The 24,301-nt window shown below is 39.9% G+C and overlaps 2 protein-coding genes across 4 annotated transcripts; both read right to left on the bottom strand.

The window, feature by feature from the left end:
- Positions 1-1,852: 1,852 nt before the first annotated feature.
- Positions 1,853-17,690, bottom strand: mier1b (mesoderm induction early response 1b, transcriptional regulator). Of its 3 annotated transcripts, XM_080778698.1 has the most exons (13): positions 17,673-17,690; positions 16,659-16,683; positions 16,314-16,462; positions 13,497-13,694; positions 12,701-12,830; positions 12,310-12,377; positions 11,912-11,984; positions 11,258-11,409; positions 8,741-8,822; positions 6,856-6,950; positions 5,389-5,516; positions 4,515-4,642; positions 1,853-4,191 (listed from the first exon to the last, which is right to left on the bottom strand). In XM_080778698.1, exons 1-13 carry the CDS (start codon positions 17,679-17,681, stop codon positions 3,866-3,868), a joined length of 1,563 nt encoding a protein of 520 aa, XP_080634824.1. In that variant the 5' UTR covers positions 17,682-17,690; the 3' UTR covers positions 1,853-3,865. The 3 variants fall into 3 exon arrangements, with proteins under 3 accessions (XP_080634824.1, XP_080634823.1, XP_080634822.1); XM_080778697.1 differs by lacking the exon at positions 17,673-17,690 and having other exon boundaries at positions 5,389-5,435; positions 16,659-17,628; XM_080778696.1 differs by lacking the exon at positions 17,673-17,690 and having other exon boundaries at positions 16,659-17,627.
- A 1,224-nt stretch (positions 17,691-18,914) lies between these two features.
- dynlt5 (dynein light chain Tctex-type family member 5) lies at positions 18,915-20,331 on the bottom strand (the record flags this gene model as incomplete). The annotated part of the gene is made up of 4 exons (XM_080777602.1): positions 18,915-19,118; positions 19,404-19,528; positions 19,682-19,773; positions 20,219-20,331. The coding sequence occupies 4 exons, from the start codon at positions 20,329-20,331 to the stop codon at positions 18,915-18,917; spliced, it is 534 nt and encodes a 177-aa protein (XP_080633728.1).
- Between the last annotated feature and the right edge of the window lie 3,970 nt (positions 20,332-24,301).

Below are 24,301 nucleotides of genomic sequence, written 5' to 3'. Positions count from 1 at the left end.
GAGCAATCTGTGTTATTCTAAAACCGTTTTAATATAAACATGATTAATATATGGTATTAGTGTTATTTCTTCATTCAGAGCATGCCAACACATTACACAGCATAAGAGAGGTGATGGAGCAATCGGTGTAAATGTATGACAGCTATAATTTCAATAAACATGGTTATGACATGGCATTGTAGACACTACGTGTAAGTGTAGGTTATGCTGTAGTGACGGCAAGCAGGTTTATGTACTCCACAGCTTTGAACCTACATTCACAAATTGTTACAGTTGGTCTTTAACACCTCAAATGATTGTTAATTCATGTAGTCCCCCCCCCCCCCCCCCCTTTTTTTTGACAAAATGTGTTGTACAACATAGCCGTCGTTGCTTAAAGTCCCTATTATCACCTTCCCTCCCTCAAACATAGGCCAATTGTGTGACAATTTTAAGAACTCTTCGTCTCTGCTCCATGGTGGTGGGCAGCTACTACTGCACCACAATCATTTCTGGAAGAAAGAAAAAACATTCCATAAATCTAAAAGAAATAGTGAAAATAGAAAATCTACAAGCATTGAGAACTTCTATGAATGCTTTCTAAATAGTTGTTCTCAAACTTTTTCGTGCCAAGGAAAAACTTGGAAAAACCTGTGTTGCTATATATAGCTGCTTTCCCAGTTGCTTTTAATGGGTTAAATAGGGTATAGTGGTAAATTCATAATGTATTTTATTTTTGTAAGTTTGGGTCCTGCGAAGAACCAAATTTATCTTTTGGGTCTATGGCTTAAATGATCAATCAATTCTATTCTGGCTTGGATCAATGGAACTAACATATTAAATTGAAGTTCCTTTAGTGGGTATCACAATGAAATCTCATTTTAAAGGCTTTAAGAAAATAATACCATCATATTTTTTATATTAATGTTTTATTATAATTAAAATCATAGTATTTTGGCAATTATTTGGAGCAATATCCTCATGTCCCAGCAATGGGCCGTGGTCCACACGTGAATTGCTGATATGGATGATTAAACAATTTTATTTGACCATGTCATAATGTGTACAGTCATGTACTGTGTATGAATGAACACAGAGTGGAGTTTCTACATTCATTCATCCTTATCACTGTATGAATCATTTTGTCTTGAGATAATTGTGAATTTATGCGGCAAAGTATTAAATCTAATTGAAAGATATGTACTGTATGAATGTTTTGTTGAGAATACTACTGATGAATAAATTCACAGCCATGTTGCTTCCTTTCCCTCTTTCTAATTTCAAAATCCATAGTTACTCAAGTACTGTACTGTAAAATAACTAAGTACATTTCCTACTGTACTTGAATACAAATCTTAGGTACTTTACTGTATTTGCATTTTTCAATCATTTATATTTCTATTCCACTACATCTCAGAGGCAAATACTGTACTTTAACTCTTAATTACTATTATAAAACATCCATCTATCTTCAACCGCTCCAGCTCCAGCAGTGCTCCAGACTTCCCTCTTCCCTCTCAATGAATTTGGCTATTCAAAAAGAGCCTATATCTACAAGCTCACAACACATCACAAGAACATAATTATTGTACAGTAGATCTGCTATTTTTAAAATAATTTGATGCATTCTTTTTTTTTTTCTTTTACTCAAGTTCAATTTTGAATATAGCCTTTTTAGTATTTACCAGTCAAAAGCTTTAGCCTCTTTCTAGTCAAATGGCATTATCCTTATTTAACCATTTAAAGCCTAGTCATAATTAGTACAAAATGGCTTTTGAAAATATTAACTTTGTGCATTTAGAAAATGCCCAACAGCATTTCTAATACATCTATTAAATATAACCCAACATGATTACATTCACAGCCGTTCTTGGTATACACTTCAGTTTATTCATGTTGCCATTTTTGAAGTAATAAAAATGTACAACACATTTTGTCAAAAAAAAAGGGGGGGGGGGGGGGGGGACTACATGAATTAACAATCATTTGAGGTGTTAAAGACCAACTGTAACAATTTGTGAATGTAGGTTCAAAGCTGTGGAGTACAAAGATCGAACAGAACAGCTACAGTACCAAAAAAATAAAATATGAGGTCTTTCAAACTCACACCCCTACATTAAAGTAGTCTCCATTGTAATGGATGGGAGTGACTCCCACCCTGAAGTTCAAACAGTGAACTTAACTCTGTTCATTTCAACAGTGCTTAGATAACAGAAGACAAGCAACGCATAACAATACACTATGTCAGCCTTTTACACACAAGTTTGTCAGGCAGGCTTTTTCTTTTTTTGCAGCGACTACATTTCAGAACAAGCAAGTTGATACACAGGAATGGGAAAAGGTTGCCGGTGAAAAGAGAAATAAAAAGGAATGACTAACATTCATTATTTCCCAGCGATGAGGCTGGAGATTTGTTGCCGAAAGCATATGAGGAAGACAGTTAACCACGTAAGCCTGAATTATACAGAGTCGTTCAATGGTGTCGTGACGTGAAAATAAGACAATCTGTTGTAGATACTCGACACCAGCGTACAACAAACTATAAATTAAGCACATACATACAGGCAGAGGTGATTTTTCACCTATAACAAAATGCCCAGACTAGGGACGGCAGTTAAATACAGATGGATGAAAAAAGACATATCAAAAATGTACCAACTGCACAAGGTTAAGAAATCTATACAAACTTTACATGGAGACCCAACCAAAAAAAAGTATTTTCACAAATACTCTGTCTAGCAAAAACCAGGAGACAAAAACGAGAAGCGGTGTAAGAAAAAGCGTCAACTATGAAAATCCAAAAATACAGCCATCCTCTAAACAGACAGGTTTATAATACAGGAAGGACATCACTGATGTCAGCTGCTTTACACAAACGAACCTGTGGGAGGGGCAAAGCACCCATTGATTCATTTAGTTTTTTTTACTTTTCTTTAGTTTTTAAATATAAATCAAACATACACAACCGTGGTATTTTCCAAATAAAGGGGAGGGGGGGGGAAGGGGTTTAGGATTGAAGGAGCTGCAATGTAATGCTGCTGGGTTGCTTCACCACTCTGTATTAATAAAGAAGAGAAGAGAAACAGGATGAAAGTGCAACTAAAGTATGCTGGCGGCAGCGCCACCAACCTGTCTACCTCGCTTTGCCTACCTTGCCTCTTGGGTGACACTGTAAGCCTGACCTATATGCGGATGTCATGCACCCACACAATTAAGTTTAACTCAGGCTAAGTGTTTGTGTGTTGTATATATATTATATACTCATATACTTAACACAAACACACCAAGTCTCCGAACAGGTTCTGATGGCTTGGACAGCAAATACCCATCATCATAGAACTTTTTTTAGTTTGTTTTTGTTTCAAAAAATATAAATATCTCTCATGTAAAAAAATATCACAGGCGATTTTTATTCTTCTAATACAAATAGGGAAAAAAGCATTATCTTTGTAAAATTCTCAAGATCACTCTCCAAAAACGACAAAAGAAAATAAATGTGGTTGAAGAAAGTGTGAATGAAGGAGGTACATGAAGGGCCGGAGTGTTGGGGGACTCGGACTGGGACACTGCGGTACTTTGGATGTGTGCTGGAGCAGAGGTTCTGCTGGGGGTTTGGTCAGATGTGCTCCTATACAATCAGGCTGATGCTGGCCCCCTCCGCTCCCCTTTGATGCTGGTGATCCAGCCGGGGGTTTGCTTCGTTGGGTTTCTTCCGGGAGTCGCCACTCCGAGGTCACTCGGCCCCGAAGAGCTCGACTAGGAATCATCTGCTTCGAGTCCTCGACCCACCCCATCTCTCCTAAACGTTTACCTCAAGAAGCAAAACTGAGGCGTGTGTGACTAGCACGTCAACGGGAGACTTAATCAAAGCCCCACCCTGAAGCGTTCAGTTCTCCTGCGTCCTGGAGACTTCTAGTTCGCCTTGGCCCAGTGGCTCGGCTTCTGTCCGGCATCTCTTGGCCGACCTTTCGTACGCCATCAGAGTGTTGTCTGTGTGGTCATGGTGGGGTTCCAGAGTTCCGTTGCGGTCGTGGCTGGTGGCACTGGGCTGACCACAGGCGTTGGAGTCGCTGTCTGAGGTTTGGAGTGGAGGGAGGGGAGCGTCTGGCAGGGGATGGGAGGGACCGTTGGACTGGAGTGATTCTGGTTTGACTTCATTATTTAGTAGCAACTGGGAGCCCTCTGCTGAGCTGGAGCTATGGCTCGCTATACCTGTTGAACACACAAGGCACAAAATGAGCAGCTGCGGAAATGCAGTGTCGTACACGCAGCAAAAACATATTCGGTCACTTTTACCCTATGTGGATCTTTTTCACATTTTGACGTTTCATAAATGGGTAAACAGATGAAGGAACTGACATGAACTGTGGATAAGCGTCACTTACCCAAAAAAAACTAAGATCTATGCCTACTTTTTAGCAAAACTAAAAAAGTACAATTCCTACAATTCTAACTATTTCATCTTCTGAAATGAAGGTTCACGTTCAAATGAACGTCATCAGGCACATCAATGCATACTGCATGGCTGCGCTCACCATTCTGGCTGCTGCTGTCCTCTTTCTCTGAGTGACTGGTGCTGCTGTTGGACGTGGTAGGTGGCGGCGATGCCGCCCGGCTGGACGCAGCGCTCTCCGTCTCGTCCAACAGTCTGTCCATGTAGTCTCTGGTGACACACAGCGGCCCACAGCCCGTCACAACATGGACACTTGGAAGTATAGTTAACTAATACTGTACACGAGCCAGGAGTTCAATACTAACACAAATGTTGACATACAATAAAAATCACACCTATGTGAACTGAGTGGTGCAACTCCCCTCTCCCCCCCGCCCCTCTCTCTCTCTCATTAGCAGGCACTGTCTCTCTCTCTCTCTGTTTCTGGCACAACAGCGCCCCTACTGGTACTCATAGTCATATACTGGTGCTCATTAACGTCAAATAGGTGAACCAAAACATTTGACCGACTAGTTGTTGACATATAACTTAAAGCTGCAAATAAAAACATTGTGTAAATAAAACGTTATTTTAACCAATCTATAGAGTATGTGCTCCAACAGACTTTCTGTTTTACATACGAGCAGGAGACAGGTTTATCAAATACAACTCATTAACTGACAGTCTGTTGAACATCTATAGGGGACTATCCAAAGAAAGTGTTACCAAAACAATTATAATAGCCAAACATACACCATACTTGGATTTCTCAATAAATTATCACATTATGAACATTATGTCTCAATGAAGGACGATTATGATTGGAAAATGTTTTGAGTGAAATGTACCATAAATAGTAATCTAACAAACGAATGGCACTGCCATACAAATACGACCTCTAAATGCGACATCACTCAAGCCTGATTTATACTTTGACGAGTATAAAAAATAAAACAATTAAACATGAGACAACTTACGTGACACCGGGGTGAAGGTTGTATTTCCTTTTCCCAAGTCTGGTTTGCTGTGCAAAGAAATCATAACGCTCAGACTTCTTCCACATGTAATAAAAGGCCACACATTCTCCTACACACCTAGTTCTCACCTGGAAAATTTAATTCAGCAGACACGAGACAGCCATTATTACCATCGCCTGCAGGGAGGGAATCTGTTCAATTTACACTTGGAAGACAAACAAACTCAAATTACAGACTGAGAATCTTTTGCATCCAGATCTTATTTTAATGATGTTTGGGAGAAAGCAACACTTTCCTGGGGTTCTTATGTGTGTAATATGTGTTTTTAGATATTTGCGTATTTCAAAGTGCCAGTGATGTCATGGATACTGGTCTCACTTCCTTCCTGGACTACATGTTGTCGCTAGCATGGTTTTGTCCTCGGCTTCGGGTTCTTGGAAACGCCGCCCCAGCCACTGCGTTAGTTTTACTGAGGTTAGGTTTAGGTATAGTTTACTGAGGTTAGGTTTAGGTATAGTTTTACTGAGGTTAAGGTTAGGTTTAGGTATAGTTTTACTGAGGTTAAGGTTAGGTTTAGGTATAGTTTTACTGAGGTTAAGGTTAGGGTTAGGTTTAGGTATAGTTTTACTGAGGTTAAGGTTAGGGCGACTGTGGCTCAAGAGGTAGAGCAGGTCGTCCAATGATCCATGGATCGGCGGCTCGAATCCCGGCTCCTCCTGTCTACATATCGAAGTGTCCTTGAGCAAGACACTGAACCCCAAATTGCTCCCAATGTGCTGGTTGGTACCTTGCATGGCTTCCGCCGCAATCGGTGTATGAATGCGTGTGTGAATGGGTGAATGTAATGCACAATCTATGTAAAGCGCCTTGGATAAAAGCGCTATATAAATGCACCATTTACCATTTAGGTTTAGGTGTAGGCTGTCAATCACAGCGACTGGCCAGTCACAGCGCACCCTCTACGTCACTCTGTACTCAACCCGAGGACAAAACCATGGTCGCCATGTTGTCTCAGTAAGACAGCCGTCTCCCTCTCCACAATGTGGGGTGAGTGCAGCAAAGCATTATGGTCATTGTAGTAATCCAGCAGTGAGACCAGTGTCCATGACATCACAGACACTTTGAAATACAAAAATATCTAAAAACTCAAATTACCCACATAAAATCCCCAGGAAAGTGTTTCTTGGCCCCCAAACATCATTCAAATAAGATCTGGTTGCAAAAGGGGTGAAGTGGCCCTTTAAGTAAAATATCTTTCTTGCCAAGGGGTTGAAATGGAACTGACTCCTCCCACACAAAAACATCAAATAGATCTCAATGTAATTGACAGTATGTATTACAATAAATCAATATATAGTGAATACTACGATCAATTATCTTGAGATAATATAAAATATGTAAATGGCGTGAAATCAAATAATGACAATAATTTATGGACAATAAGGTGATTGCAAGCAGTGCTCTTACCTTGTTGGCCTGTATTAAATGGAAGTCTTTCCCATAAGCTTTCAGTCCTTGTTCAAAGTTTCTACATTCTTCTTCAGTCCATACAGACAGTTCTTCTGTGGCATAAATGATGAGTGTTATTGTTTACACAATGTTAACACAATTAAGGCCTTGGACGTGTATACACGTCTTTTTTGATCAAACCACAGGTGGCCTTGGACGTGTATACACGTCTTTAGGGCTTTTATATTGATATAAAACAAAAAATCTGTTTTTTTTTTCTCCTTCTGCATTATTTGTTTCGCGCAGTGCCGTTCACTTCCTTGTTTATGGCTCAGAAAGAATGGCTCGTATCTCCTAATTTAGGGAACTCCGTGGTTTTTTCCCCCAATATATTTTTTATCCCACGATTTTGTAACTCATTTTTCACCCCTGTGTCAATCATCTAATGTGATCCTGGGCTCTACACACACTCCGCCAACCTGGTCCCCATATATGGGGGACAAGGGGAGCGCAACGGACTTGAACTCATGCTTCCTTCATGCCTGAGTGTCCAAGTTGCTCCTTTACACCTGCAGGAGGGGAGTTTCCCTGGTTGGACGTAGCGCGTGGAAGGAACACGTTATTCCAACCAGTTCCTTTCCCCTCCATCAGGCGCCCCGGCTGGCCAGGGGGAGGCAGTTTAGTGACCAGGATCACTGCATGTTTTTTTGTGAGGGTACCTACCCTAGAGGACACGGGGAGAACATGCAAACTCCACACAGAAAGGCCCTTTCGCCAACCCCGCCTTCTCGGGTATGGGCACTGATGGCGCGGAGGAGGAAACACACCGCCAGCACCCACAGCGTCCCGAGCGGGAATCGAACTCCATGGTTTTGACCAGATGGGCATACTTCTGTCTTCATTTCTGACTTCAGCATGCCTCTTGTTTGGAATATTAACGCTTCTAGAGAGACTTTAGTCATTTAGTGTGACCAGCGCGAGGTAAGAATGGAAGATTATGTCTCCCGGTTTTGGGGGGGAACGGAAGGCGGGGCTTTTCAGAGTAAAATCTCCCATATCTGCTGGTACTCTAGCGCTTATATTTTGAAGCCCAGAGCTATCCACTATGGAAGCATAAAGCTGCCAAAATTCTAATTAAATGGCAAATACAAAAAGTCAATTCATTTCATGAGACAAAAATAAATCTAAAATGCAATAGCAGTTCCATTTAATCTACAGATGTGCTCATTCTATGACACAATTAAAAATTAAAATAAAAGATCATTTGATTTAAAATTTTAAAAAAATGCCTCTTTTTAATAAACTGGCAAAACTGCTCTCACTTGGATGCATTTATTTATGATGGTTCTAAAAAAGAAAACCCTTAACTTTATTGCTGCCGCTAGGTGGCAGCATAAGCACACCTAAGGAATGTCACAGCGCTTTGAAAATCCTTTTATAATGGAGGCTCAATGGAGCTGGATTTAAAAATCCCATAGCTGGTGGGGACGGAGGCTCTCCATACTAACCCGAGCAATGCTAAAAGTTAAATTGACGGTCGCTGCTTTCATATTATACGGTTGTCTACGAACATATGTGTAGATAGCACCAGTAGGTACTACTATCTATGCGTTTATAAACGTAGATAGCAGTGAAAAAGTTAAAATGATGTGCAAAAAGTAAAAAAATAAGTTTCAGACAAACAGGTACCACATATTTTACCATTTGGATGTTTTAACCATATCTTAATTCCTTGACTGACTTAAATATGTTGGTCAGTGTTCAATATGAATATATGCCACTGGTGGTGGTGTACGTGTAATACGTTTTCAAGACACTAAGATTCTTTGGATTTATGTTTTTCAAAGCTTTCTACACCTGACAGCAGAAGGAAAACGGTGACCAGTGCCACACATCTGCTTACCTCTCGCTGCTTTTACATTAAACTTCAATCTTCTTAAAGCTTCCTCTGTATCAAAGTCACATTTCACCAGCTCGTACAACGCCTGCAGAGATGGACATGACGGATGACATTAGGACTCTGCACCAAATATAATACAAACGCGGCATTTGTACATTTACATTTACACTCACAGGGGTTAAAGCAAAAACAAAAACCAAGACGGAAAATTCATTTCAGACCATGACCTGATGCGTGAAACCCCTAAAACGGAATGTTTTTCCATCGTTGGTTTTTCCATACATTAATGGCACAAATATCCGTGCGTGAGTTTTTGGTGGTGGTATTGGTAAAATCCTGTTTCCCTTAAGTTATGATTGCAGTTTGCACACACGATGGGCCATTGATTCGCGTGCATCCTTGCTTGTTATTGAAACACCCGGTAGCACTGTAGTGTGTTGCAGAGAACCTGACGTCTGAGCCTGTTCTTTCACTTGGCTGCCTTAAAAACGGGTGAGTTTTTCCACCGTGGTGTGAATTGCTTGTTTAATTCCTGTTTTGATTGATTGATTGAAATATTTATTAACAGTTTGTAGAATTACAGTACATTTCAAGCACAAACTCAATACAAAGACTGTTAACTGTGAGTGGACGACCCAATTAAGCATTACACTTGTTTACAACAGGGTCCACATTGTTCAATTCATCAAAACATTTAGAGACATACAAATAGACACTTCTATGTAGTTAAAAAACAGAACAGGAATTCATCATATAGGAAGCAAAAAGGGAAAAGATACATATACAGTGAGGGGAAAAGGGGGGGGGGGGGCGGTGGGGGGGATTCAGATTTTACAGAGGCCAGTTTCGAATTGCAGCCATCCGTAGGTGCCCTTTGAGAGTGGTTTTGAAGGAGTCAAGGGATTCACATGTCTTAATGACTGTTGGTAGGGCGTTCCACATTTTGGTGGCATAGGAGCGAAAATAATTTAGTCCCTTGTTTGTGCCGAATCTGGGTTGTACATGGTTTGTTGCACTCCCTCTGGTGTTGTGGGTGTGGACTTCGTTTACATTAAGGAAGTATTTAGACAGGTACATGGGTATCTTGGTGGTGTATCGAATGTTGTGGACCAGACCCATTGCAAGATGCTGTACTCTGTCGTCGACCCTAAGCCATCCCAGCCTGTCAAAGTGGGCAGGTGTGGTAGCAGCCGTTCCAATTGAGCGATAATCATGGAGGCGTTGGTAGTGAAACTTAAAGGAGGCTCGGACACGACTTCCTTTAACAACACAGTCCAGAAAGGTTGAGATGAAACACCGCCCGAAGTGTTTGCATTGGCACGCCTGTATGGGTAACTTTTGTGAGAGACAAATACATCCTCTCAAATCTCTGATTGACAAACATAGCAGGTGTTCCACTGTCGAAATTAATGCAAGAGAACCAAACGTAAGCACTTTTGTCAATTAAGACTGCCTTCCCTGTCAAAAAAATTATTCCATCCTATACCTGTTGCGTGGTGTAATCAACTTTCGATTTAGAACTCCAGTGACTTCCATTATTCCTGTGATTTCATCTTTTGGACGCTGCCATGATCCATAGAGAAACTTCCATAACTTCAGTGGTAAATTAAATCTGTGCTACTTTTAAGTCAGAATAGCAGGGGGAAATCTAATTGTCACAACAGACTTAGTTGCGCACTGGTGTTGCGTGCAGTAAATAGCAGATATACAAGCTCACAGCGCGTAGCATTCGTGACACACTGTGAGCTTGCAGATCTGCTATTTGCGGTCTGCGCAGCAGTGCCCACGACACCGGCACACCAACTGTGTTGGGTTACATTCAGTAGCTCGTGGTGCATTATGAGCAGCTGATCAATATAAAAATGATTTGAGTGGGAATGGATGCTTGGTAGATCTCTTGACTAGAAGCAAGTAGGGATTATTCTAAAAAGTTAATAGATGGAATAATCACTGCGAAAATAATATGTAGTTAGTTGCCACCATAGACTGTAAAAAATATGGACAAAGCGTTCCGCGGGTCTAACATGAACATAAAATGAAGCCTGTCAGTCCTTGCACTGGAAGTCGCCATCTTTCTAGATCCGTTTGGGCCCAGCTGGCCCAGACAACGAGGCGGGACTTCCCCCCTTCTTCTTTGTTGGTTTATATTTTGACTCGAGTGGGTGGGGGATCCCGTTCATAGACTGTAACGGTAGCCACGCCCCTCAGAACATGCACGACTTTATGGTCATTTTTTTTATAAATGGGACCATAATTTTCCAAAAAGAATATTATGACATTAGAAATGAGACTTTAAACTAGTGACTGGAAGCAAAAAGTATTCATGACCATGTTTATTAAGGTAATACAGTCTAGGTGAAGTTGGGCCCAAATGCATGGACTTCTATGGGGCTATGGGTTTTTTTGAGCCCAATGACAGCGCCACAACAGGCCATTATATGAACTTTCATTTCCTTAGTGGCTTCACAAAATATCTGTCTGACTGCCCCCCTGGTTGCCACCCTAGTCTGAACGTCTCACCTGTTCATTGTCTTTGATGTGCGATCCCTCTGGGATCGCATCCACACCCTTTTCCTCTCCGGTCCGCCTCGATGCCTCCGTCAAGAACTCCACCACTTTGCCCTCAGGCAGACACTCAGGGTCCCATAACAACTGGTCATCATTTTCATAGACTAGTTGAAGAAATACAAAGGACAGACCTCAACCCTTTTGCTCATCATACCAACTATGCATCATTCCAGTGTTGCTGGGTTTTAATTCACTACTTTCCACCTGGCGTCCCTATCTTGGTTCATTGTACAAGTATATAGGGAATAAGAAGTATTTAAGCCTGATATATATTCTGTGACACAACAGTATCACTCATTGGCAATAACGCAACACAGTCATATGACGGACTACTGAAGGTGACTTTATACTTTTGTTTTGGTTCTGAGCAATCTGAACAAATAACATTGTCAGAAAACTTTAAGAAGGAAATGAATATGGTCTCATGCATCTCTGTTGTAAAATTAGCATACTTCATCTTTCCAACAAATCACACTAAGTGATTACATCGGACTACACTTGTCACGCAAGGCATAAATTGTCCTTTATGCTTTAGACCATGGATTGCAGTTGGATTTCACGTCTACTTTGTACAGCAGCATTACAGTGAGATCAGAATCAACTTACCTTTTTCATTGTCCTTATATTTACTCAAGCCCACGGGGGTTTCTGCCTGATACATGGACCCAACCATGATCTCCTGTAGAGATTTGACACAACACACAGGTTAGTCTGTGTAGAAACTGGGACATGATATGAGAAACATATATTGTAAAACACTACAGTGTGCATACATTGAATTAAAGTATAGATCAGGGATACTCTTTTTACACCACAACCCAATTCTATGGAGGAAATTCTTTGGCCACACCACTTAATTTACAGTGCATTTTCAAAGTGGAAATAAAATAAAGAACCCAGCAACCCGAGATTTGTTGTACGCGTCAGTGAGAAGGGAGCCCAAAACCCATTCCTGTGAACTTCACAATCGTGAAAAGATGAGGCTTATGGGTAGTTTCACATACCTTTTTCCAGTCTTCAGATGGGACATAGTCTTCATCCTCTTCTGACTCTTCCTCTGCATCATTGTTACCTGAAAACGGCATCGGTTATAATGGAGCAAAATGCCACTAAATCAAAGGGATGGGAGGAAAAGAATGGCGCCCAATTATGTTCTGCTTAAATGTATTTAACCTTATTAGCCGAGGGTAATATCTTATCCTTAAACCACAGCCTCCCCCCATTACACACAATGGCCATATATTGAATTAAATGGGGCATATTCCCATAAATGTCCTCCACTGTCAACATGTGATGTGCAGTTTCCCAAATCACTACAGATGATTTACTTGGCTAGCTGCTTGTGACCACATCAAGAAAGATTATTCAGTGTAAAAGAAAGACCCTGGTTCATACTTTCAAAGTATCTGAGTTTATGAGGACGAATCAAGTCTACTGTTCCAAGGGACCGGACTGAGCGTGTGCGAACTTCACTGGTTGTCTGGGCTTCGTCCCCCTGTCCCGAAGATATGGTCACTCCTTCAGCCTGAGCACACAAACACACATGATCAATTAACCAAACTTCCTTCACAAGTGGTAAAAACAATAACTTAACACAAGTTATTCTCATGACATTGATAAGCAACCATCACTCTGTCCCCTTTTCCTTCAATTTAGTAATTATGCCGTTTCCTTGGAATTCTAATCCAATCACTGCCAACTCCTATAAATAACACAGGCAACAACATATCCTCTGATATGCATGACATCAACGATGCTTCTTTTCACGTTCAAGTTCCAGCAAGAGTTTCACCTGGAGGATGTAACACAGGAGTGGGCAACTTTGATGATAGAGAGGGCCACGATATTTCCACACTCACTCCACACTGAGGCCACAGGTCCTCACTGTGTGGGTCACAGGGCCACACTGCATATTCTGCTGAGAAACCTCAACAAAACAAAAAGGTAGCACAAATAACAGATCTACAAGCTCAAAACGTGTCGCAGTGTGATGTGTTTTGAGCTTGTAGATGTGCTATTTTTGCTTCTTTTTCTTTGATGGAATCTTAAATATTTTTTTTCTATTTTTAAATTGAAATTCGGAAAGGTTTTTACTTTTTTTCAAGGGAACTTTGCCCTTTGCCCTTGTGTCACGCAAGTGCCCAAATTCTGTCTCTTTTTAGAATCTGTGTGGGACTTGCTGGATGCAGACCTTGTTTCGTTTCAGCTCGCCCGTGCTCCTGCTGCTGTCGTCAATGTCATTGTCCATGTCCTCCTCCTCCTCTTCTTCTTCCTCCTCATCCTCTTCCTCCTCCTCAGGCTCCTCCTCTTCCTCTTCGTCCTCCTCCGCAGGTGAACCACCCCCGTAGCCGTACAGGCTCAACAACTCATGAATGGGCATCTCTCCCTCCTATCCAACAAACACAAATGGACATATTATATTAGTTTGTAAAACGGGCTCTGGTTTAACTTCACTAACCCTATGTCCTAGAACTATTTTGGGCCACATTTAGTACGAGGTCATAGTCACATAAGTGATTTAAAGCTTCCCACTATAATACACTTTAAAATTATCTTTAGAAAATGTCCCAACATTAATAATAATTATAGTTACTAGTAGTACCATTAGTAGGGGTATGTATCTCTCCCTTATAAGACGATAAGATACATGGTCTATGCGATTTGGGGTTATTTTAATACAGAATTTTGGTGTGATACGATTAGATGGAAATTCAATGCAATACAATGTCCAATACAGTTCTTAACATTAGTTTAATGTAGACTTCTGTAAAAGTGGTTAACAATTTCATAGAAAACTCAAAAGATGAAGAACTAGTGTGCAGTAAGTTCATACTGTCAGTACACAATAAACTGTGTGCAGTATGGTCAGTAGAAAATGCTAGTAAACACTAAACAGTGTGTAGAACCAGCAGTCACAGGATACAGATAGTGATATCACTGCGTTCAAAAGCAGACTGTTAAAATAAAATGTCCAAACATCCTAACAAGGGGTCTGCATTGCAACTTGCAGGGGGGCTTTGATAATGTTAAACAGAGGTATGTTTGTCAACACTGCGTCACCAGATAATTCATGACGTTTATTGCCGTATCGATACAGTAGCCTTTCGATCGATTCACCTATCATCCGGATTTTCGATCGATATATTGCCATATCGATTCATTTAATGCACCACTATAGCCAATCTGCCGCCAGGCTTGGGAATCGAACCTGGGACACGCTGTCAAGGCATTAGAGCCTAGTCTATGTGGTGTGCACTTTAACCACTAGGCAATTGGCGCCACCCCAAAAATAGCAGATTTAATGTGTTGTGAGATTGAGCTGCTATTTCTGCTAGATCACATTTCTGATGCTATTTTTGGTGAGTAACGCCTGCAAAGATCAGACCAGAGTTGTATATCATCACTGTCAGGTGGAAGCGGAAACCTCATATGTACAAAATCGTTGACATGACACTCAGTTTGAGAGGAGGTGTTTGCTGTAAGGTAACCCGTCACCAGCAAACATTCACTCAACACAACATAAATTATACAGTGCATTGTAGCCTAATATCTATATGCTATATGCTAGGGATGCTCCGATCAGGTTTTATGGGACCGGTCCCGATCACAGATTGTTTTTCTCATGATCCACCAATACCGAACTTGTGCATGAGGGGAAAATTTGAATATTTCCAAACTTATTATATGTCAAAACCCACGTCAAAAGTGTTCCTGTGTGTGTGGGGAGGAAGGGGAGAATGTGCAAAATGATATTATACTTTATATATGACTTTTATATCACTTAAATGGTATAAAAGATTGGTTCCTCCAGATAGGGTAAATTGCCTGATCGAGTCAGTTGGAGTGAATATTGGGCGATTGATCAGAGCATCTCTACTAAACGCAGCATGTTGCTGCTCGTCATAAGCGCCTGCGTAATTAATTTATAGGACGATTATAACTGTGATTAGCACCAAATGTGTTAATAAATTGTATGTGTGCAACATGGTCATTATTTTGAATAAACCTATAATCAATATATCGATATATATATCGTATCATGGCCTCTGACTCTGTATGGTGATACATATCTATCGTGAGATTGCAAGCAATATAAACCACTAATTGGCTGTGTATCTCTTCCCAGCTCTTTCCTGCCACTCTTCACTGTGACTGTGATATCGTAAAAAGCCCCTTCCAAAACAAATGCTATTTTCAGTGTGTGACACATCCAGCACGCAACCAAATATAAATTAGACATTAGACCACGCAGAGTTGTGGCTGGAAGAAGTGCAATCTCTGTGACAAAACTTTCGATTTTAAATATGATGATGCACTGTAAATAGTGTCTACAAGCCTTGCAGCGTTCTTGTGAAAAGAAAAAGGTAACAGGTTAGTTAAGTAGAAGGGTACAGGCTTTAGTATAGACATACTATTGGTCCGACAGTCATTAGACAGACAACCTACCTCAAACCCTAACCGTAAGCACGGGAGCAGCGCGTGTGCATCACAAGTAGAATTTATTAACTGCAAAGCTTCAGTGAACTGGTACATTTTATGATACATTTAGATCAATTCAGGACTCATTACGGTTCGGGTTAAAACACATTTTGTATTTGTGTCAGTATTTACATCCCTAACTAGCAGTAATAGTTACTTTATTTAATACATTGTACTTTTACATCACATAATGTAGGTCAAGGTGCTTTCAATTTAGAATATAGCACTTTACTTGGAAAAATAAATATTTTTGACAAATAAATAAGTATGGCCACATGCTTTAAATCTTGAATTTACAATATGGTGGTTATTATAAAAAAGATAATTAATAAAAACGAGATACACTTAGCAGCCCAAACAGTCAAGCTTATAGATCGGCTATTTTCACTATTTATAAAAAAATATTTTATTCAACTTTATTTTACATGCTCAAAATAGGGACATCAAGGCTGATGTGGTTAATAATGTAAGAAACAAAAACTCAAGTTTATATTCAAGACAACAACAACAGATTAGTCCTGGAACTTACCCTCGCCAGGTCTTCGATCTCGTTGACATTGGTGTCATCAGCCGCCTCCATTTGTTCCTCTTCCTCCAGAGTGCGTTCGTCATCGAAGTCATGGACGAGCATCTCTGCCGACGGGTCGAACTCGTGGTCAACGGAAGCTGCTGAACCCCCTGGAAAATAAAACAGAACAAAAAAGTACATTCTTAAGGACAGAATAATGTTGCAAGCAGAGACGAAATGTTATTATAATCGTCATGGGGGACCGATCACTGTAATCCTGAAGGATGCATTATTGCATTTCAATAGAAAAACAAATATATATATATATATATATATATATATATATATATATATAGTGTAACTTACCTGGGCTCGAACTCCCAAAGGAGGGCTGGAACAAAAGATAAGATAGATTAGATAAACTGTTTCCAATGAGGAAATTCAGTTGTAGCGGCAACAGCATTAAGGCAACAGCATTAGGTACAGCAGGAACAACTAAGTAGAAAGATACCAATAAATAATTATATTCAATAAATAAACAGTTTGAAGCCATCTGCACTTGGTCTGACTGAGTTCACACATAATGTATATTATATATATAAATATCAATTGATATACCGTAGGCTATATGTGGTGTACAATTTATATATATATATATTAACAAATCTAAGATAATACATTTTTGATAGTGACTGCTGAGTTGACTTTGTTAAAGTGAAGGTGTATAATATTCTTATAAATACATTTGTGGGTATTTATTTTCACAGAAAAGAAAAGCGCGCCTGAACTTGTGGCCGCAGGGCTGATGTTAGTTTCCCAGGACATTTACACTCCCTCGTACGACGGTGTCGCTTGCAAAAAGAAGCAGATATACAAGCACACAACGCCGTCACATCGTGACGCGCTGTGAGCTTGTAGGTCTGCTATTTCTGGTCAGCAACATCGATTATGCGCTAATGCGTTAAAGCTAGGCTAGCTACTTAAACGCAGCTGTAAATATTTATCAAACTGCGGGGGGGAAATGTATATAAAATGTTCGTACGCACAAATCGACGCCACACACACACACGACACGTGTATTAATGATTGTTACTAATATCTACCAATAATAATACGTGACAAATCACTCGCGCGCATGCTAGCAGGCTAGCGTTGCTTTGCTAAACCCGAAGTTTACAAAACAATTGCGCTTACGAAATTATATAAGTGTCTCACGTCAGAAAATGCAATCGCGCAACACTTTAAAATCTCTCCAGCTCGTCTGGAGAGAAAATAAAAACCCGAATCCCTGAATTAATACATTCCGCTGGACGGCGTTACAGTACGAAATATGTTTTATTTATTTTTTTCCCCCCCAGAATATTTATTACACTTTCCTACCTCCGCCATGTTTGCAATCCTGCGGGGGTCATGCGGCGGGTCAGCGAGTCCCCGGCTGAGACTGGCCCCGCCCACCGCGCTCGCAGCACCAGGAAGGAATAAAAATGAAACATAAAGATCCCATAGCCCGGAGGAAGGCCGAGTCAGCGCTATCTAGGTCAGGCTCTGGGTCAGGTGACTGACTGGTGATAAGAGAAAGAGATTATCACCCAGCCCAGAAATGTCAATTTTGACTTGACACAGTACTAATTTAGTTCATGATGAGTTGAAACTGTTGAATGATAACAGGTGTGTAATTATTGCAGACGCCAGATAGATGATAAATATGATGAATAAATCATAGACAAATGGAAACAGCAGCAAAGGACAATTAGAAAAAGTACTTTTGTGCTGGTACGATCGAGCCAATTACGGTACAATAATTCACACAAGCACAATAACTCATTTAAAAAAGAACAAAGTGTATAATATCAATTAAAGTTTAATGTGGAGTTAGGTAGTTAGACACATACTGATACTGTATATATAGTATATTTTTTCATCTGGGATTGTAAAACAGTGCAGTAAAAACATAATGTGCTGATACGAGAAGACAGGAGAATCTGTTTACTTCAGAAGTAGACAGACATTATCTTCTTCAACTATGTCGGGTGTGATCATGGTATCATGCTTGTTTGCTCTTTAATTGAGATCACCAACTAACTTGATATGCAAGACTAGAAAAGTATTATCCTCGGAGCAGAGGTCTCCGCCAGGAAGGCAGTCTTAGCCAATTGGATCTGAAATATCTGACTTATGCAATCAGATAATACATACTTATACATTCATGATTTGAGGCAATTTGTTAAAAATGTGCCACTCCTGCAAACTTTAGAAGCCAAGCCAGGATGGAATATGAAAAATCTGACAGATCCGTCTTGATCACATGAATATAGAGTTAATATATGTGGCCTACTGATTTACGTGATGTATTGTAATCTGTAGGAGTAATATAAAAAAAATGTTTTTCAAAAATCGCCCTCCTGGTGGCACTATGACAGGCCTGGCAGAATATATTAAATCACAAACTCCAACCATGCATAATTAGATCCTCCTCATGGCTACTTGCTTTACAGATTATTTTCATAATGCGGATATGCAGTTCCTGGCAGTTGTCATCACTAGTGCAGGGGTTCCCAAACCTTTTGGGACACACAGACAGGGCCTCAAACCCCGGTCCCGGTGATCATTCCACTGATCTAGTCACTCAAAATAAACAGCATAGACGTTTGCCACAGCAAAGAGGGAGCTGTTCTTGAAGGTGTGTGAGGTAAAAGTGTCGTTGGACGCGTCCCACAGGCAGCGACTTCCAAAGCGCATGTTCTGATTGCAGAGCTGGCCGATGTTAATCAGAACAATTATCTTGTAGCGAGGAATCATTAGGTCCTTTACACGGGCTTTTATCACCTTGTGGAATTGAAAGAAACAGATTTCATTACAGCTTGTTTGACAGGGTCACTGCATGCTTCCACAAATTACATTTAAGATGATTACAATTTTCAATTTAGGCATTCAGCAGATGCTCTTATCCAGAGCGAATGACAAGTGCGAGATCAGAGTATAGTGTGTATAGTATACCTGTACATGTGCATTGTGGAATTTAGATATTCCTTCAACAAGGACTCATAGGAGATAAGCTATATATTATTATCACTTAATCGCTTTTGAAAAACCCATTCCTTTCTGTTTTACCTCAGATATTGTCTTTGTCATCTGGCGACACAACTCTGCTTCATACTTCTCCTCTTGTAAGTAGCTGGTGAGCACATCCTTCAGTATGTCATTGACCAGAAGGACAGGGAAACGTTTAGAGGGTCCTTTTCAAAATGAGAAAGACAGTTAGGCCTATTTACTGTGTAATTGCAATGATTGTTAATGTCATCTTGGTGTTTTTCATACAGATGACACGCATTCTCGACTGATACAGACCATAAGCCTCTCTGACCCTACCTACAGGCGAGGATGCTTACCCATGTGGTAGGTGTTCTCCATTTGCACGGCAGGCCGAGTGTTATCATCATGGTGACCCGGCTCATCGATGTAAGAAACAGTGCTTATAGAGCTGAAAAGCAGAGGAGTAATACATTAGTTACCTCATCATAATCAGCATATTACTAGCAGGTTGTTTGGTCCAGACTCCAGGGTGTAGCTAACTATCAGTCTGGTTGGTAGCAATGATAATGTGTCTAGTTGTTGTTGTTGTTGTTGTGGTGGTGGTGGTGGTGGTATTTGCTACAGTGCACATGCCAGCTCAGTGGCCTTGTGGTTAGAGTAGTATACCCTGAGACTGGGAGGTCAGGGTTAAAAAATGTATAAAATTAGTGTGAACTGTATTTACTGTGTAATATGTGTTGACAATGTTTAACAATGGAGTAATACCTATAGAGATTTATGATGGGGTTGGTTAGGTTGAAGGTTCTAAATGTTCCATCTACCGATCAAACTCTTTGGGAAAGTTAAAATAAGCCTATAGGCTATACGTTTAAAAGAGTGGATTTTGTACTCACTCCTTTGTCTTGGCCACAGTTTCCTTAGCTCTGACTTCATGGCTTCCGAGGGAAGAGACACTGCCTCTCTTCTTCAGAAGAAGACGAGCTTTCTCCTTACTCAAATCAGACATGATTGGATTGCCTGGCTCACTCCTGATGTCACAGCCACAGGATGACAGATCACTTTAAACCAGCGATTCTCAACCGCTTTTTATTTCAAGGACCCCCAGTTTGATATAGGCTACATTAGGCCACATAATGTGTTCCACTTCATTATAGCATTTTTTAATGGGCATGGTTCATAGAGTTATACTCTAAGGCATGGTTAGTGATCAGGGGCTGGAGCCAGGCTTCTAGGACCCCATACCAAATAGCAAAATCCTCAGTTTTAATTTAACTCTGACAGTGTATAAAAATGTAGCCTACATTTATTTGTACAGGATATAGTTAGGATATATGCAGACCCATAAGGGTTCATTTGGACCCATATGGTCCCCTGACCCAACGTTGAGAAACTGTTTTCAACTTTAAAGCCCTATTTCAAGTTTAAACAAGCATCATTATAGGCTATCATTATTAGCAAATATACTGCATAAAGCATATTCTATAATAACAAAGTCCTGATCAATGCTACTGAAGAAATGCTTTAAAATAAATGAACATTTAAATAAACCAAAAGGAATAAATACTTATTTTGGTTGTGCTGTGCTTCTAAAGTTAGATTGTTGTGAAAGGAATGACTCATAATACAATACAAAGTTAGACGATCTTCTTACCGATTTCAGGATCTCATGAATGAAACGATCGAGAGATAAGCTATTTTGTAGCCATTCAGAGCATTGTGTAGTCCTAGCAACAACAGAAGCTACGTCAATTTATAGGGAGGAGTTTAGGCCAGCGTTAATTTAGAATCCTATAGCTGGGAAGGATAAAAGCATTACTGCTGTTTGCGTTGTCTAGCAATCGTTGACGCTCTGCTGTGGCCGGCCGGCCGGCCGGCCTTGATCACTTCCTCACGTCGGCAGTTGCCCTGACAACGATTGACTCTCTCTCCAGACTATGGGATCTAGACACAACTTCGACCACACCTCTAAGGACCACACTCTCTCGAAAAGGTCCCTAGTATATCGGCACCAGATGTGCCATTTTCGTGTCTCATGATTCTCATCAATCATAGTCATAATCTCTCAACTCAGGCATCAAACTTGAGATCCATTTAGCTTGGCTGTAATCTAGAGATGCATAAACCAGTAGGCTTACTATTAATGTGTTTTTATATTCTGGATGATTATTACTGTCCTGTTTTTCTAACATCAGGGATAATTTTATTCATTTTCATTGTTTTTGTTTAAAGAAAAGTTACATTTTCACCCATGGTTAACATTTATAGTGTAGCCTTCACTTCCGCAATTTCACTTAATTGGTGAAAATGTATTTTCTGTTAAAAACATAAAACGACCCCCCCCCCTTATTTCATAAAATTAAATCAACCAATCACTCAATCAATCAGTTGAAATAGCTATTATCCTATAATCTGTAAATCTTCACACAAAAAGAAAATTACATGTCCAATATTTCTCCTTCTTTATTACCAAGTAAAACAGGAATTACATTATATTGACTTTTTTTTATATATTTACTCTCAAAATCTTTGGATGGGAAATTTACATGAAATGTTTGCATATTCTGTGTCCTTTATGCAGTGAATAGAATACAGAAGTTATTTTTATAGAAAAAATAAACGTACACAAAGTATCTAATATTGCTTGAAATATGCAAACAACACATAAGGCAAAATAAATAAAACAAACAAACCCATAAGCATCATCAACAGAAACACTTTGAGCTACAGCTTCTACTCGACTGAAGAACCGTTTTGTATTTTTCTTAAATTATTTTATTTCAAACTCAGTAAGGCTTTTAAAATAAAATGTTGCAACCAGGACCAAACAGTGAGTCAAGTCAACACTATATTTATATATAGTGCATTGTATAAAATGCAATGTTCACACATATCAAGTATTACTGATATGATATCACACAAAAGTGATAATGGTTGACATAAGGCTATCTTCAGACTGGCAGCCCAAATCCAATTGTTGGCCATACAGATTGGAATCAGATTGGTTTTATCAAGTCTGAACAGTGAAAAACCATATGAAAACAGATTTATGCTAATCAGATTCTCAGGTGGTTTGAAACGGAATTCAAATCTGATTTCTAAAGCTGTGTGAGCTTGTACTGTATATCTGCTTATATTTGGCCGGCCATGTTGTAACATCATTACCACAGCAACCAATGCAGATAGCTCGACAATGTCTGAATACACAAATCTAATCTGATCACCTGCAAATATGATCTGATCACTTGCAAATGTGTGGACAGTCAGTACTAAAGATCAGATTTGAGAAACGACTGGGATTTGCCCGCGGTCTGAACAAAGCCTAACTGATGCCTCCATGGGATGGTGTGACTCCAAGGTGAGGTGGGATGTGTGGATTTCAAACACAGGCTGTCAAACTGCTACATATACAGTATTACAGAGTTGCAAAACAAATGAATGCATGCCAAAGTTATGGACGATGATTTCACCAGTGAAGGTGCGACAACAGCACAACAGTGAGTCAACATAAAAGTGAAGGTCTGAATGCAATAATGCATGAACATTTCCAAATGATAACATTTGCATTGTACTGGGAAAAATGAGACTAATGGAGATTTCATGCGGTATCATTATGTTGTTATTTACCACGTATGGTTAGATTTTCTTTCTTTTTTTTTTTTGGTTGAGAAATCCACACTGAAATAATAAACGGGATGAACTGAGATTTGAATGATTTTAAAACCTAATGCATTATGGGAGTTAGCATCAATAAATTAACAGACAATCACAGACAAGTCCAAAGAGATATTTGAAACATATTTGTATGTACAATTTTTACACTTAGTTTTTAAATATTGCTATTAGAAAATGATAAAACACCTATTTACTCCACATGGTGGAAAAAAACAAGAACATAAACGAGAGGGACATGTAATAGTGCTTGATAGACATTGAATTTTCCTTACTCTGCTATGTCCATAATGCTAATCCTGACAATGACCTCTGACAAAGTTCAGGCTCAACGGCCATATTATCAAACAATAGTCAAAGGCAACTCTTTCACTTTGGCTCTATTTGCCCTGTCCCATAAAGTTGACTGCTTTTAAACTCATGTGACATGCAAGTTATTTAGTGGAAGAGTGCTAATCTGAGACGAGTTTGTTAAATCAGGATGAATTTTCATAGTACTGTACTACTATCTATTGAAGTTTGTTTACATGGGTCCTGAATATTCCATTGCTGTCTGAGCAGAAAAATGATTTAACTTCCTACTCGGGGAGCAATAAAAGATTAGTTCTATGCCACAGAAAAGTATACTTGGGGTGGCAGTGTAACTGCAACTTATGTCACATGTCATCAAGGCAAACAATACCCTGGTGTGTGTGTGTGTGTGTGTGTGTGTGTGTGTGTGTGTGTGTGTGTGTGTGCATGTGCGTGTGCGTGTGCATGTTTGAATGGTATGAGTTCACATCCTGACCTCACCTCTTCCAGCATAAAAACCCTTGCTACTCAAGTTAAAGTTATGCAGGTGTATGTCAATGAGTAGTCAGCTCTAGAAACAGGAACGGTCCACATATGGCCTTTTCCACGCAATGTACCGGCTCGACTTGCCTATTTTGTTAAAAGTATCACCTAGAATCTGGTACCTGGTATGTTTTTATCACCTTTCCAAGCGTGATCAGGTGATACCAAAAGGTGAGAAAATACTGCATACTACTACTGATTGGTCAGAGAGAATCATTACTACTGTCATTACATCACGAGGGACTCTTCCCTCCCCCCCTGAGTACTGTTAACAGAATACTTGTAAGTGTAACTGACTTTAAACTAGTCGTTGTAAATGTGAAATGAATCAATATTGAGCAACTTCTTCTGACCTAATGTTACCAGAAACAGACTTTGTTGGACTGTACAGATGAAACAGAGATAGTTTCCAGACATCATTGGCATTAGCGTTATCTTTAACTTTAGCATTGCACAAGCAGCTGCATTGATGG

This window comes from Protomyctophum bolini, assembly GCF_963924005.1.
Source record: "Protomyctophum bolini genome assembly, chromosome: 12".
Classification (NCBI taxonomy): Eukaryota; Metazoa; Chordata; class Actinopteri; order Myctophiformes; family Myctophidae; genus Protomyctophum; species Protomyctophum bolini.
The sequence above is the reverse complement of the archived record's forward strand: the minus strand, read 5'-3'. Positions and strand labels throughout refer to the sequence as shown.